At 39.8% G+C, this 12,741-nt stretch overlaps 1 protein-coding gene across 1 annotated transcript; it reads right to left on the reverse strand.

Annotated features, from left to right (window-relative positions):
* Positions 1-425: 425 nt before the first annotated feature.
* On the reverse strand, positions 426-11,099 carry LOC103885844 (RNA polymerase II subunit M). Its single transcript, XM_021940606.2, has 4 exons — positions 10,670-11,099; positions 8,263-8,910; positions 5,451-5,655; positions 426-3,437 (listed from the first exon to the last, which is right to left on the reverse strand). Exons 1-4 carry the CDS (start codon positions 10,780-10,782, stop codon positions 3,294-3,296), a joined length of 1,110 nt encoding a protein of 369 aa, XP_021796298.1. The 5' UTR covers positions 10,783-11,099; the 3' UTR covers positions 426-3,293.
* Between the last annotated feature and the right edge of the window lie 1,642 nt (positions 11,100-12,741).

Consider the following 12,741-nt stretch of genomic DNA (forward strand, 5'->3'; position numbering starts at 1 on the left):
CCACTGAACTCCAGCCTGGGTGACAGAGCGAGACTCCATCTCAAAAGAGAGAAACACACACACACAATGAACGCCTACTATATAAACATCATATTGGCTAAAATTAAAATCCGGCAACACCAAGTGTTGATGAACAAGCACTCATACATCATGGAAGCAGAGGAGGGAATATAAAATTTTAAAGGTATGCATACCTTATAACTGAGCAATTCCACTCCTAGGTACACATTCGATGGAAACATGTTTATGTGCACAAAGATGCTCATTGAAGCATTACTTATAATAGACAAAAACTGAAATCTCAAAGTACTCATCAAAGTGGAATAGTGGTACTAATGAAATGGCACATTACACAGCAAATGAATGAAACACACCATGTGACATGAATCTTACATGCAATGTTGAAAGACACCAAACACAACATATAATATTATTCTATTTTTATGTAAGTCAAAAGTGAGCAAAACGTAAACCATATTGTTACACACATAACTGGTAAAATAATTCTTAAAAGGACAAAGGGAGAATTTAAGTCAGGATAGTTACCTCTGGGGGAAAGAGTGAGTGTCAAGAGGGGACAAAAGGAGATTTTGGAGTGCTGGCAGGACCTCCTCTGCATCTGGTTTGTGATTACACAGCTGTTGCTTTACCCATTAAACTCTGTTTTAAGTACTTATTTCTAGGTTATATTTCACAAAATTTAAAAGAACAAGGGAGAACCTGTACTTCCAAATATTAACACCAATTAAAGCGATAATTATTGACAGTGTGGAAAAAACCCAGAAGACCCAGAAATTGGCCTAAGATACAAAAGACATAATTTAATATTCTATAAAAATAGCATTACGAATCAGAGGGGAAATGGTGGTTTCAGATACTGAACCAATTGGTAAACTCTTTGAAATAAAATCAAATCCCTACCTTATATAACATACCCAAATACATTTGAGATGGATGAAAAATTTCCTTTTCACCCCAAACTTGTACTGATTTAGTTAATGTATATAAACAAAATTTAAATTCCTTTTAAAGACAGGTGTAGAAGTGAAATAAGAAAATACTAGAAGAAGATAAGGACATTTATCCATTCTTGGATTACAACAATAGTTTCAAGCACATATACAAAGGTAGACTCCTAAAGAAAACAACTTCTACACTAAAATATCACAAACTATGTTAAATGACAAGGCTAAAAAAAAGTTACAATATATGACAAAGGACACACATTCTTAAGAACTTATAAGCCAAGAAAAGAGCAAATTCACCAGGTAACAGAAAAAGTATGAATGAGCAATTCTCAAAAGAATGAATACAGAATAGCCCATGAACGTGAAAAAAAACACAACCTTCACTAAGTAATAAAAAAAAAATACCAATTTTAAATGTAGCCCTTTTCTGTAATTATTCAATTTCCAAAGATTTTAAGTAGTAATTTTCAATTCTGAGCGTTGGATATATTGCTAATGGGAATGTAAATGAACATGATCTCTGCAGTGAGTGATATATAAAGATTCTCGAAAACACATTCACCTAACAATTTCATTTCTAGAGCGGTCTCTTCTGGAAATAAGTCATTTTGTATAGATGTGATTATTTTAAGATGTTAATCACATCACTATTTACAGATTACATTATAATAAATAATCAAATTGCTGAATAGGAAATCAGTCTTAAAGTTATGGTATACCCATGAAATAAAATATCCTACAGCTATCTAAAAAGCAAGATACTTAATATGGGAAAATGTTGACAATACATAGAGCAGACCACAAAGCAATGTACATTATGATTGCATTTTTGAGAAAATAAATGTATAACTATGAATAGAAAAATAAGTAAAACCACAACATCAAAATGTTAACAGAGGTTATCTCCCTAGGTGGCAGGATTACAGGGAACTGTGTGTCCAGGCACATGAACTCTTCCATATCATCCAGCTTTCCACAAATAACATCAAATTTTATGCTGCAAAATCATTTACTATTAGCTTTAAGAACTAAAACTAATGAGACTCTTAGGTCAGTATACTTTTCACATTTGCTTGAGGTGGGTGAGGACTGAAAGCAATAACTACACCTGGAAGCAAATGTGAACAGTCTTTTTCAAAAGTAAAAGTATTTAATTAAGTCCCAGTAAAACATCACCATTAGCATTTGAAGTTGTTCTAATTAATATTTTATTCTTCAACACTTTTAAAGACTCCAATATATTAGACAAAGAATTTTTTGATAATGTAAGTTAATTTCTCTGGAGACAACCATATAATCCTCTAAAATGACATGAACATTTATATATGAGACTGAAGTTTCTGCAGTCTATATCTGCCTCTTTGGGGGAAAAAAAGTAAAGTACTGACAATTGTAACAACAATAACAAAAAAAATGCTTTCCTTACCAAACATTAATGTTCTGTACATGAACCTATCATCTGTGACAGCAAGGAACTCAAGCCAGGTGATGCACAAGCCTTCACCTAGCTCAGTTAGCCTGGACTTTTCCTGTACCAGATTTGCCTGAAGTAACATGAGGTTATTTAAAAAGACCTCCACCTAGGTTGCAGTGAGCCAAGATAGTGCCCCATTGCACTCCAGCCTGGGCGACAGAGCAAGACTCTTTAAAAAAAAAAAAAAAAAAAAAAAAACCAAACCAAACAAACAAACAAAAAAAAAAACTTCCACCTTCCAGCATCTACTCAAAAGGGAATTCCTTCCTAATCAGAAGAGAGAGAACATTCTTCCTAAGGGAAGACAGTAAAAGGAGAAGAGCATTTGTTAAGCATTCTCCATGCATGTCTTCCTAAGTATTTCACATCCAATGTCTCAATAACCCCATGCAAACATGCATACAATTCTTTAGACTGCTCCCTTCATTACCCAAAAGAGAAGGGAACTATGTCTTCCTAATTGATTTTGGGTGCCTGGAACTAAGTATTTCACTGAAAGACATGTAATAAATGCTATTTGATAGTTAAGAATAAGGAAAAAAGCGAAGTTCTCTCTTTTCATTTGGCTTAAAGAAAAAAAGTATGTTCTACTATATACTAAAATATCAGACCAATACACAATATATTGCAAAATTTTAATACCATGTGGTTAAACACAATATTCAAAAATTAAACTTTTCAAGCACATGAAAGTCATCTGAAAGACAAACTGGGATTTTTTTTAATAACTACCTTTGTGTAACTTTATAAAATTACTTCCCTCAACAATATCTGACACTGATCTTGATACTAGTTAGAAAGTCTGATGTAAGATGATGACACCTCAACGTCAGTGATTTAGGAGATTATCTTCAGAATTCATCAGAGGACCAATCGTCATCTTCATCCCTTACTTCTCGGTATCTCCCTGAAGACTCCCCTTCTGGATTATAACTCCGCATTTTAATATTCAGTCTTTCAGCTAATTTTTGCGCTGCGAGCTTTGCTTGCATCTCCTTTAAAACAAAGAGCAAAGCAAAAAGTTACACGTTCACATCTCTTCAATTTTTCAATGGGAAGTTATCTAGAATCAGCGATATGAGGGGTACTGACACCTCACCGAGTGCTCCCTTGGGCAATACAAGCCTGTTGGCTGTGCCCTATCAGACACAACTGGGTAATGCTTCTGACAGCCACCAGCCTGCTACAGTTGAAGTTACTGACCTCCATTAATATACAACATTGCGTTGAAATACATTCCTCTATATAAGAAACTGAGTAATCAGCTTAGCACAACAACAGTTATAAATGCAGATGCATTAAATATGTGGGCACATGTACATGTATACACGCTCACATAACAATGTGACCTATCAAATGTCAAAAATGACTAATATTGTCTAGATTTCTACAACTGACAGAACCTTCTTCCCTAATAAAAATCATGACTTCTAGACTTGGGAATTACATTTCAATGGCAAAATGAAAATTAAGAAATTAATACTAAAAAACTGACTATTCCTCTCCAAATAAAGTCCTACAGCAACTAGTATCTAATAAAAAGTCCAAGTAAATTTCAGACACTGGCAAAGTACTTAAAAACTGCTAAGGACTTCACCACCAACTCATGGTAGGTGGCAATGTCATTCCTAATTCCGTTCTTCCCTTTTCTCATGCTTTCTTGAGTTTCTTGATGTCTTCCTCTTCAAGCCATGAATATGGGTAAGTAAAAGTGGGAGCTATTACCTCTGCCAAGAAAACCAATTTAAAGATAAAGGGTTTAATTCAACCTAAAAATATCTTAGGATGGGCATTTAAGAGCCCAGAGACAATAAACACTTCCTCAATGCTACGGTCATAACTAGGCAGTAATTTTAATGCACTGAGAGAAAGAAATATGGGTTTTTTGAAAAAAAGCACCTTGAAAATGCCAATCCATGCCAAGGCTTTTATGAAAAGCCAAGGCAGATTAACAGCCTGTTTTGCTGGGGTTTTTTTGAGACAGGGTCTCACTCTGTCACCCAGACTGTACAGAGTGCAGTGGTGCAATTGCAGCTCACTGCAGCCTCGACCTCCTGGGCTCAAGCAATCCTCCCACCTCAGTCTCACGGGTAGCTGGGACCACAGTTGCGTGCCACAATGCCCGGCTAATTTTTTCGTAAAGATGGAGTCTAGCTATGTTGCCCAGGCTGGTCTCGAACTCCTGAACAGCCTGGTGTGATACTGGCTGGTACACTAGTACCTGACTAAAATCTAGCTAAGCAACACCTAGGAAGTGAGACAGGATACTGTTCTCCTGGAGGCTAAAATTGTTACTAAATACTTCTAAACTTTTCTATTCCCCTGTGGTGCTTCACACTTATTTTCTCCCATCCCATTACTCTGTATACAAACTCTCAACATACAAGTTTAAAGTTCAATGCAAAACACATGGAAACAAAGTGCTATGCAAAATTGATTAAGTTGCCAAAAGCAGATTTTTTCTCTTCACATAGGCCTGCGGATTATGCTCTGAAACAGTGTCTCACTGTCTGCTGGCTATACAACATTATCCTCCCACTCCTTCTATGCCCTCCCCTGTACTGCAGGAGATGGAAGCCTGGGAACTACATTTTCCTCATTCTCTAACAAGGGGTCTGGGTTACAGTCCACCACTCAGAAGCTGTCACATGGGTTTTACAAGGTGAAAGGGAGAGATGCGATGCTACTACTATCCTAACAGGAACAGGCAGGTACATGAGCTTCAAGACATGAAATTCTACAATAGTCTCCCCACATTTCCTGGCAAATCACCACTTTCATGTTGAAGGTAGCTGTGATCATCTCTAGCCATTTCCTGCAGTTCTAGCAACTTTATGACTCTGAAAACTAATGGCATAGGTCTCTGAAAACTAGTGGCATAGGTCTGAGCTCATGGAAGCACCTAATCCCCTCTATTCCATTCCTTCCTCCTTGAACCTGGAGTAAATTCTGGCTTATGTAAGAGGCACCAAACAAACAGACAAGAAAAAAAATAATACTCTAAATACCTCATAATTCTGTTTCTGTTGTTTCTGAAGTGCCAAAGATTCTTCTATGGAGAGCAGCTGCGTGGGCATATGGTGAAGCGGTAGAAGCCGAGCTGCTGTGATGTCATCAAGATGCTGCTTATCCCTGCGCCGCCGCTCTTCTGAGGAAATAGGAGACCCACTCTTCTGACAATGACTAGACGAATCATTTTGTCGAAAAGGTAACCTGATGAAAGGAAAACTTGTGCTATATAATCAGACTATTTTATTTGTACACATTTAAAACATTCACACAAATGACCTTTACCTCAGCAATTAACTCTCCTCCAAAGGTAATAGTAAGCAGTTTACCAGTATTTATTGCTCTAACAAACAGGGGTGTGTTTGTGTGCACACAGGCTCTTGCCTTTTCCTTCCTTATTCAAACCTTATATTTCATCTGGAGCTTTTTTTTTTTTTTTTTTTCATGTATTCATTCAAAGAACATTTGCAAAAGGGCTTATTGCCCAGTAGAAAGAAAGAAACATGTAAAGTTTCAGTGCAATATAATACCAGAGGTACTATGGCAGATATCTCAACAAGATACACTGGAACATTAGGAAATGGCCAGTTCTAGTGGGAGACAGGGAGGCTGTAAGCAAAGCTTCTAAAAAGCTTTGAACAGTCTTGGAATAACTGCTTACCATTTAAATAAGGAGAGAAGTGCATCCCAGCAAGGGGAGTGAGAGAAAGTACAGAAGGTAGAGAGACTCAGCTTTTCTGGCTCAGAAAAGACAGCCAGAAAGAAGGCTGGGAAGTAGGCTGGGCCCAGACTGCAATGAAGAGTTCTCCGTAACAAATTCAGATTTCCATCTTACAAATTTCACTCTGGCAGCATTGGAGACTGACTGGTAGTTAAGACTAGAGGTAGAAGAGGCCACAATTATAGCCCGAGAGAGATGACAGTCTTCACTTTGACAGAAGATGAAGAACAATTATAGAGATGAAGATCAAAGAAATAAGTAGGTCTTCATGGCTAGCAGATACAGAGATGAGAGAAATGGAAGATACCTTAGGGGAAGAAAACAAAGAACGTAGTGGTCCTATTAGGAAATATGGAAATTACCTTGGAAAGAAACAGAGGTTCCACTTTGTACGTGATTAAGCTGAGGTGCCTAGGAACACCCAAGTGGTCAAGTTTCATGGTTAATTGGCTATGCAAACCTAAAGTTCTGGGACGATCTGGGATAGAGGTGGACAGGGGTCAGCCTCCAGCATCCAGGTGATACATGAAACCAGAAGAGTATGCAGAAGGAAGAGCAGAAAGGACCCAAGGACACTAAATGACCCCACCTTCCAACCTCCAAGCCACTTCTCACATGGAACCCTCTAAATCCTTGTCTATGGCATAAGGACTCCTCAAAGCCCTGTCTTTCCTGTTCTCCTCTAACTATACAGAAGGCTCCCTGTCTCTTCAACTTCCTGAATTCTTGGTAGCCCTCATCACTATTCCCTTACCTCTCTCCCACTCCCAGCTAAATGACCGTAATACAGAACTGGGATTAATGTATTCTTTGTTGTATTTATTGACTAGATGATGGTTCTAGTTTCCTAAAATGTCATCCTGGCAGTGAAGAAAGACACCTCACTGTACACAAGAGATGACTTGATCACATTAATGCAGTATAATCCTGATTTTCTATACAGCAGAAATAAAATGTTTTGCGGTTAAAATGAATGCTGGGGTAGAGTTAAAGTCTAACAAAAAAGAAGCATGTGTTAGGCACTTTTCACTAGAGATTTTCTGTTTTTCAAAGAAAGGTAGTAGTAATTTAACTTTGCATTTGATGTTACATACTTGTAAATACAGTATAGGAAGGTACCTTTTGAGTTGAATGTTACATTTGCTGCAAGTAAATAGCAATTATTTTCAAAAAGGCTTTACTTTTCCTGAAATTTCAGAAACAAATTTATGGCAAGGAACTGATAAGGAGAGTTTTTGCCTATCCTGCCTCAATCTATTTTCAGTTTTTCAAACTCTCCTCAGCTTCCTTCCCCCTGAAACTGTTATTATGTAGCTTAACTCTTTTCCAAGGGTGTAAACCTTGCGTCCTCATCTAGCTCTGAAACTCCTTGAAGAACATGGTGTTGTATTACATTATACATGTATACATTACAGCCATGTTTTTAAACTTGAGGTATAACATCAAAAAGGCAAAGAAGTTTAAGAATCTTGACTTCACTGTGTCCCCACAACACCTGCTGCTTGCTTACATTTAGTGAGCATACAAATAATTTTTGCTGGAAAGCCGATCAGCTCCTGCAATTGCTTTACCCTTAGTTCACAGACTAATCAAAGAGAGTACACTTTGATAGTACACTAATCAGAGCTGTACACTAAAAAATAGTTCTGAAAAAAAGACGTCATAATAAATTCTCTCCAACTCTGTGTTTATTATGAAATATTGGCTAAGCATCCTGAAATTTAATATTCCCCCAAGTGCTATTCAAGACCCTGTCAATTACTCGGTTTCAAAACTAAATATTTTTCAACATGAACCTTCCACTCCAGCCAGGCTGGTCTCAGTGTTTCCACAATATGTTCTTTCCTAACTACAAGTAGTTCTCATACAAAGCCCATGGAACTTAGAGCATTCTCCTTATTTATGAGAAAAGGTCTTATTATAAGTTGCCCAAGCTGGTCTACAACTCCTGGACTCAAGCTGTCTTCCCACCTCAGCCTCCTGAGTAGCCTAGGACTACAGGCAAGCACCACGACACCCAGTTTCTCTTAACTTTTTGAGTTTAACAAATATCATGTTCCTGTTATAGGCCTGTTTCCGATGGTACTTACACATTGGTTTTAAATTTATGCAGCTGGGGCACTGGATTTTTGGCTCGCATTTCTAGCACTTCCATGTAATGAGGCTTCTTCTGAGTCCCACTAGAAAGGTCTGTCAAGTTCTTAGTACTTGCGTTTTCTTCTGACTGTTGTTCACCTTGGTCTGCAATGGTGATCCTCTGTAACCTGTCAATAAACAGGTTGTCAAAGCTGCTGGAAGTATCTTCTGCTTGACTTGAAACATGATGCTGCGGGTGATGCTGACTAGCTTCAGATGAAGACGGTACCCTGTCTCTGTTGCTGGAAGCTGGGCCCTTAATCACTGTGTACTCAACCTCTGGAGTCTCCCCATCACCTTCATGAGTAGGATGTCCAAGTCCCTGGTTTTGTGAGGTTGTTTTAGATGACTTGATATTATCTACAGAGGAACACCCAGGAACTAGTGATGAAGTATCAAGTATCGGGTCAGAATTCTGGGCCTTATCTGTACCCACATCAACTTCTGCAATTCCTTTTTGCCTTAGCTTACAGTCTAAACTAACAGGGTGAAACAGTTCACTTTTTCTTCTAACTTCTTCATGTTCTGCAACAGCAGCTTTCAGTTTGGCAACAGAGTCAAAGATCTTTTTACCTTTGTCGGGCAATTTGCAAATGAATTTTCTGTCAAATGGAAAAGAATACATATACATTACAGCCATGTTTTTAACTTGACATATAACATTAAAAAGGCAAAGCATTATCTTCAAAGAAAGAAAAGCTGATTTTTAAGTCAAATATCTGATTTCTAACTGCCCCAAAACAGGAATAAAAGAAATAAAACGGTCATTATCCAAACAGCACAAAAAAACAAGGGAATGCTGGAATAGGGAATATATGCCTCATTTGTCTCAGCAAATTAGAATTTCGGCAAAAGTATTTTAAGCATGTAATAATCACATAAGACATTCCAAGAACCAGCAGTCATTAAAGTGCAATCCCCACAATTTGGGGATGGGGTGGAGTGTGGGGATGGGCCTATTATTTTAAAACTACTTTCATAATAATACTAAGATGTTATTTCCCTCTCATTTTCTCACATGGGTACGGCGGAGTTTTCCAGTGGCTACATGACATATGATGACATCATTGTTCTAGAATAGAATGTGTGCTTGTGTATGCTTATGTTTTAAAGACTTCAGCTGTATTTCTCATTAGTAAATAAACTTCACTAGACAGAACACATAAAATAGCTCTTTGGGATGTCAAAAAATCTTAAAGTATAAAGGAGTCCTGAGACCAAAAAGTTAATTCACTGCTACAGATTAAAAACCTATTCTCACAAGGTAAAAACACCTGCCTTGATCCCAATCAATTATTTATTTGTCCCTTTTGCTAGATGACAGAGTTCCTTTTTTGATTCTCTTTTCTTTAATTATACAATAAATGGAGAGAAAAATCTTAGGTCCTTTGTTCTTTTTGACACTACATTCATTCCCACTATTTCAACTATTAACAACACTCTACAGCTGAAATTCCTATGTTTTCTATATTTTTCCAGAGTTCTCTCTTTCTTGAGCCTAATGACAACTTCTCCAGCTTTTAAGTGTTTGGTTTTCAATTAGTCAAATGTCTGTCCCGCTCTCCCCTCAACTCTGAACACCCTACGTAAAATCAACCACGGATCTATTCCTCTCCCTGAATATTCCTATTTTTGCTAGTGGTCTTCCATACAAATTGGAAAACTCAGCCATCTCTGTCAACTACATTTAAATGACTCTATGCTTAAAAGTTCTCCCAATCCCTTCCTAGTTCACTTTCTTACAACTGTCTCGTGGGGAGCCTCTCTGAAAATAGCCATCTACTGTCTCCCGCTTTTTATTCCTTCAAACCATCTTTTGCAACAAGCTGCTAAACAAAGCTGCCTAAAAAACAAAATCACTTTTATCACGTGGCTCCCTTGCTAAAATCCGTTAAATCAACCAGCTGAATGAGGGTGGAACTTTCCCGGCCTAATAAACCCCTCTTCATATCCCACTCTTCCCATTTCCTACGGTTCCTGTAAGCGTAGAATCCAGAGACGAAGCTGACAATTTGTTATGGGTTAGGGGTGCGGGCGACAAAAGGGTTTAGAATGAAGACTCTTGCTTCATGGAACTAACACAGTCCCCGGGTAAATAAAACCAACGAGGGGCTACTAACTGCCTGCAACAATAAGTAGCCGTTCAGTCCGAGCCATCCTCGCAGGCATACGTGCCTGGCCAGGAAGAGGCACGGCTCTGCGACAGCAAGCCCTCCGTCCACTCGCCCGTAGGACTGAGGCGAATGTGACTGAGGCAAGGTCACCTTCCAGGGAAGGAAACAGAGTGGGGGAGGGGAGGGGAGCGCCCAGGGAGCTCGAGCTGAAGGAGCCTGGCGGAGACTCCGCGGGACCCCAGCTTACTCGTTGCGCAAAAGTCTCTCCTGGCGCTTCAACATTTCCCGCAGCTCCACCAAACTCCGCTGCCCCAACTCCTCGGGAGCTTGGGGCTCGAAGCCGCGGGGCAGCGAGGACATTCTGCACAGGCTGAGGCTGGCGCGGCGGCGGGCACTCGGCTTCCTCGGCAGGCCCCGCTGCTAGCGCCGGATCCGCGGACTGCGGTGACTCCGGGGCTCGAGCGGGAGTCGCCATTTTCCCGGAAGAACGGGGTCTTCCTCGAGCCGAATCGAGCTTTATTGAAATGCCGGAAACAAACACGGACCGGGAGAAGGGGGCGTCCGGAGGAGCGCTAAAGGGCGGAAATTACGTCGGAGGACGCCGGCGCTTCGGCTTGGCGCCCTTTCCCCTCGTGTGAGCATTCGTCCGGTTGTCAGCTGTTCATAGGTTTATACAAAAAGTATTTGGCGCCAGCGTGACCTCACCAAGCACTATGTGTTAGTCAACAAATAGCCACGTCCTTCGTTATAGTTGGGGTTTACAGAGTTGGCGCGGGGGACGGAGGGACGGAGAATCAAATAATATAATAGTGACGTTGGGGTGGGCACCTGGGAAGGTATCTCTGAGAAGTGAAATACAAGTCGAAACCTGAAAGATGAGTTGGCCGTTAATAAGGTAGAGGAGAGTGCGGGACAGGATTTGGGAGACTCCGGCCTCTGTGTGGTGCCTCCTAGCTCAGCTTAGGGACGTCCTGAAATGTTAAAGTTGGAAGGTTCCTTAGAATCAGTGATTCTTTTCGGGGCTCATTGCATTTGGAGCAGGACTTCATTTGTGGCACTGCCTCAGGCATTGTTAAGACATTTGGTCTTTCTGGCTTCTGCCTTTTAGGTGCCATGGCACTCCCAAGTAATTGCAAAAATTCAAAATGTCTCCCCCAACATACATTTCCGAAGGCCCACAAGAGGTGATGAGGGAGTGGGAGCAGCTGTACAAACTGGTTGAGGACCTTTTATAATTTTCTACTTTGCCTGTAGAAAAACAGAGGCATGAAAACTGAAATAAATATTCCCAGGGCACAAAACCAGAAAGTGACAGCACCAGATTTCAAACCCAAAAGCCCAGCCGCTTTTCCAACACACCAATTTGAAAATTCCCTTCTTCACTTTAGGCCTATCTCCAAACGTGCAAAATTGTTGAAAAGACTTTTTTTTTTATTTTTTCCCCCAGCTGTTGAGCAGAAGGCAGTTTAGTAAGTATTGGACACAGCTTTTAGTTTCTTGTTATAGTTCACCTACCAGAGATGCATCCCAGTGGAAAGAGTAGGAAGACATGCAGTCACAGCACATATCACTTGGTAGGTTTGAACACCCCCATAACCTCCAAAACCACTGCCCTCCCCCAATTTTTTTATATAGGAAATTGAAGTTGTCTCAATCCTATGTAAGATGCTATGTTAACACAAGCAGCTCCGTCCCAAAGAGACAGAAGATCTAGGTAAACTCCAAAGCTATTCCAGGGAGCACAATTGCAACCATTTCTTTATCCCCCCAATCTAGTCCATTCAGATCAGATTCATTAATATATCAAAATAGGTTTTCTCTGTATAAGACTTGCTTTCAAGGACGTTAATAACCTGCTCCAGCATTGGCTGAATGAGAAATAGGTAAGCTCCTCGAGTCAGGTGGTTGTCTGTGGTGTCGACAAAAAAAAAAAAAAAAAAAAGACTCCATAAAATATTGAAGAGATGTATTCTGTGCCAAATATGAGTGACCATGGCCCGTCACACAGCCCTCAGGAGATGCCGAGAACACATGCCCAAGGCGGTCGGTGCACAGCTTGGTTTTATACATTTTAGGGAGACATGAGACATCAATCAAATGCATTTAAGATAAACATTGGCTTAATCCAGAAGGGCGAGACAACTCAAAGCAGAGCGGGTGTAGGGGAAGATGGGCTTCCAAGTTATAGGTAGATTTAAATTGTTTTCTGATTGGCAATTGATTTAAAGGAACATCTAGGTTACCTTAAGAAGTGGTGGAGACCGAAGTTTTATCATGTAGATGAAGCCTCCAGTTAGCAGGCTTCAGAGAAAGTAAGTT

The sequence above is a fragment of the Papio anubis genome, unplaced genomic scaffold (genome assembly GCF_008728515.1).
Source record: "Papio anubis isolate 15944 unplaced genomic scaffold, Panubis1.0 scaffold171, whole genome shotgun sequence".
In the NCBI taxonomy this organism is placed as follows: domain Eukaryota; kingdom Metazoa; phylum Chordata; class Mammalia; order Primates; family Cercopithecidae; genus Papio; species Papio anubis.

Coding starts and splice junctions, on each gene's coding strand:
- LOC103885844 (XM_021940606.2), bottom strand. CDS start 10,782: ATGTCCTCGCTGCCCCGCGGCTTCGAGCCCCAAGCTCCCGAGGAGTTG. Junction 5,656..8,262: donor CATAAATTTAAAACCAATGT/GTAAGTACCATC, acceptor TCCTTTCATCAG/GTTACCTTTTCGACAAAATG. Junction 3,438..5,450: donor AACAGAAACAGAATTATGAG/GTATTTAGAGTA, acceptor TTTGTTTTAAAG/GAGATGCAAGCAAAGCTCGC.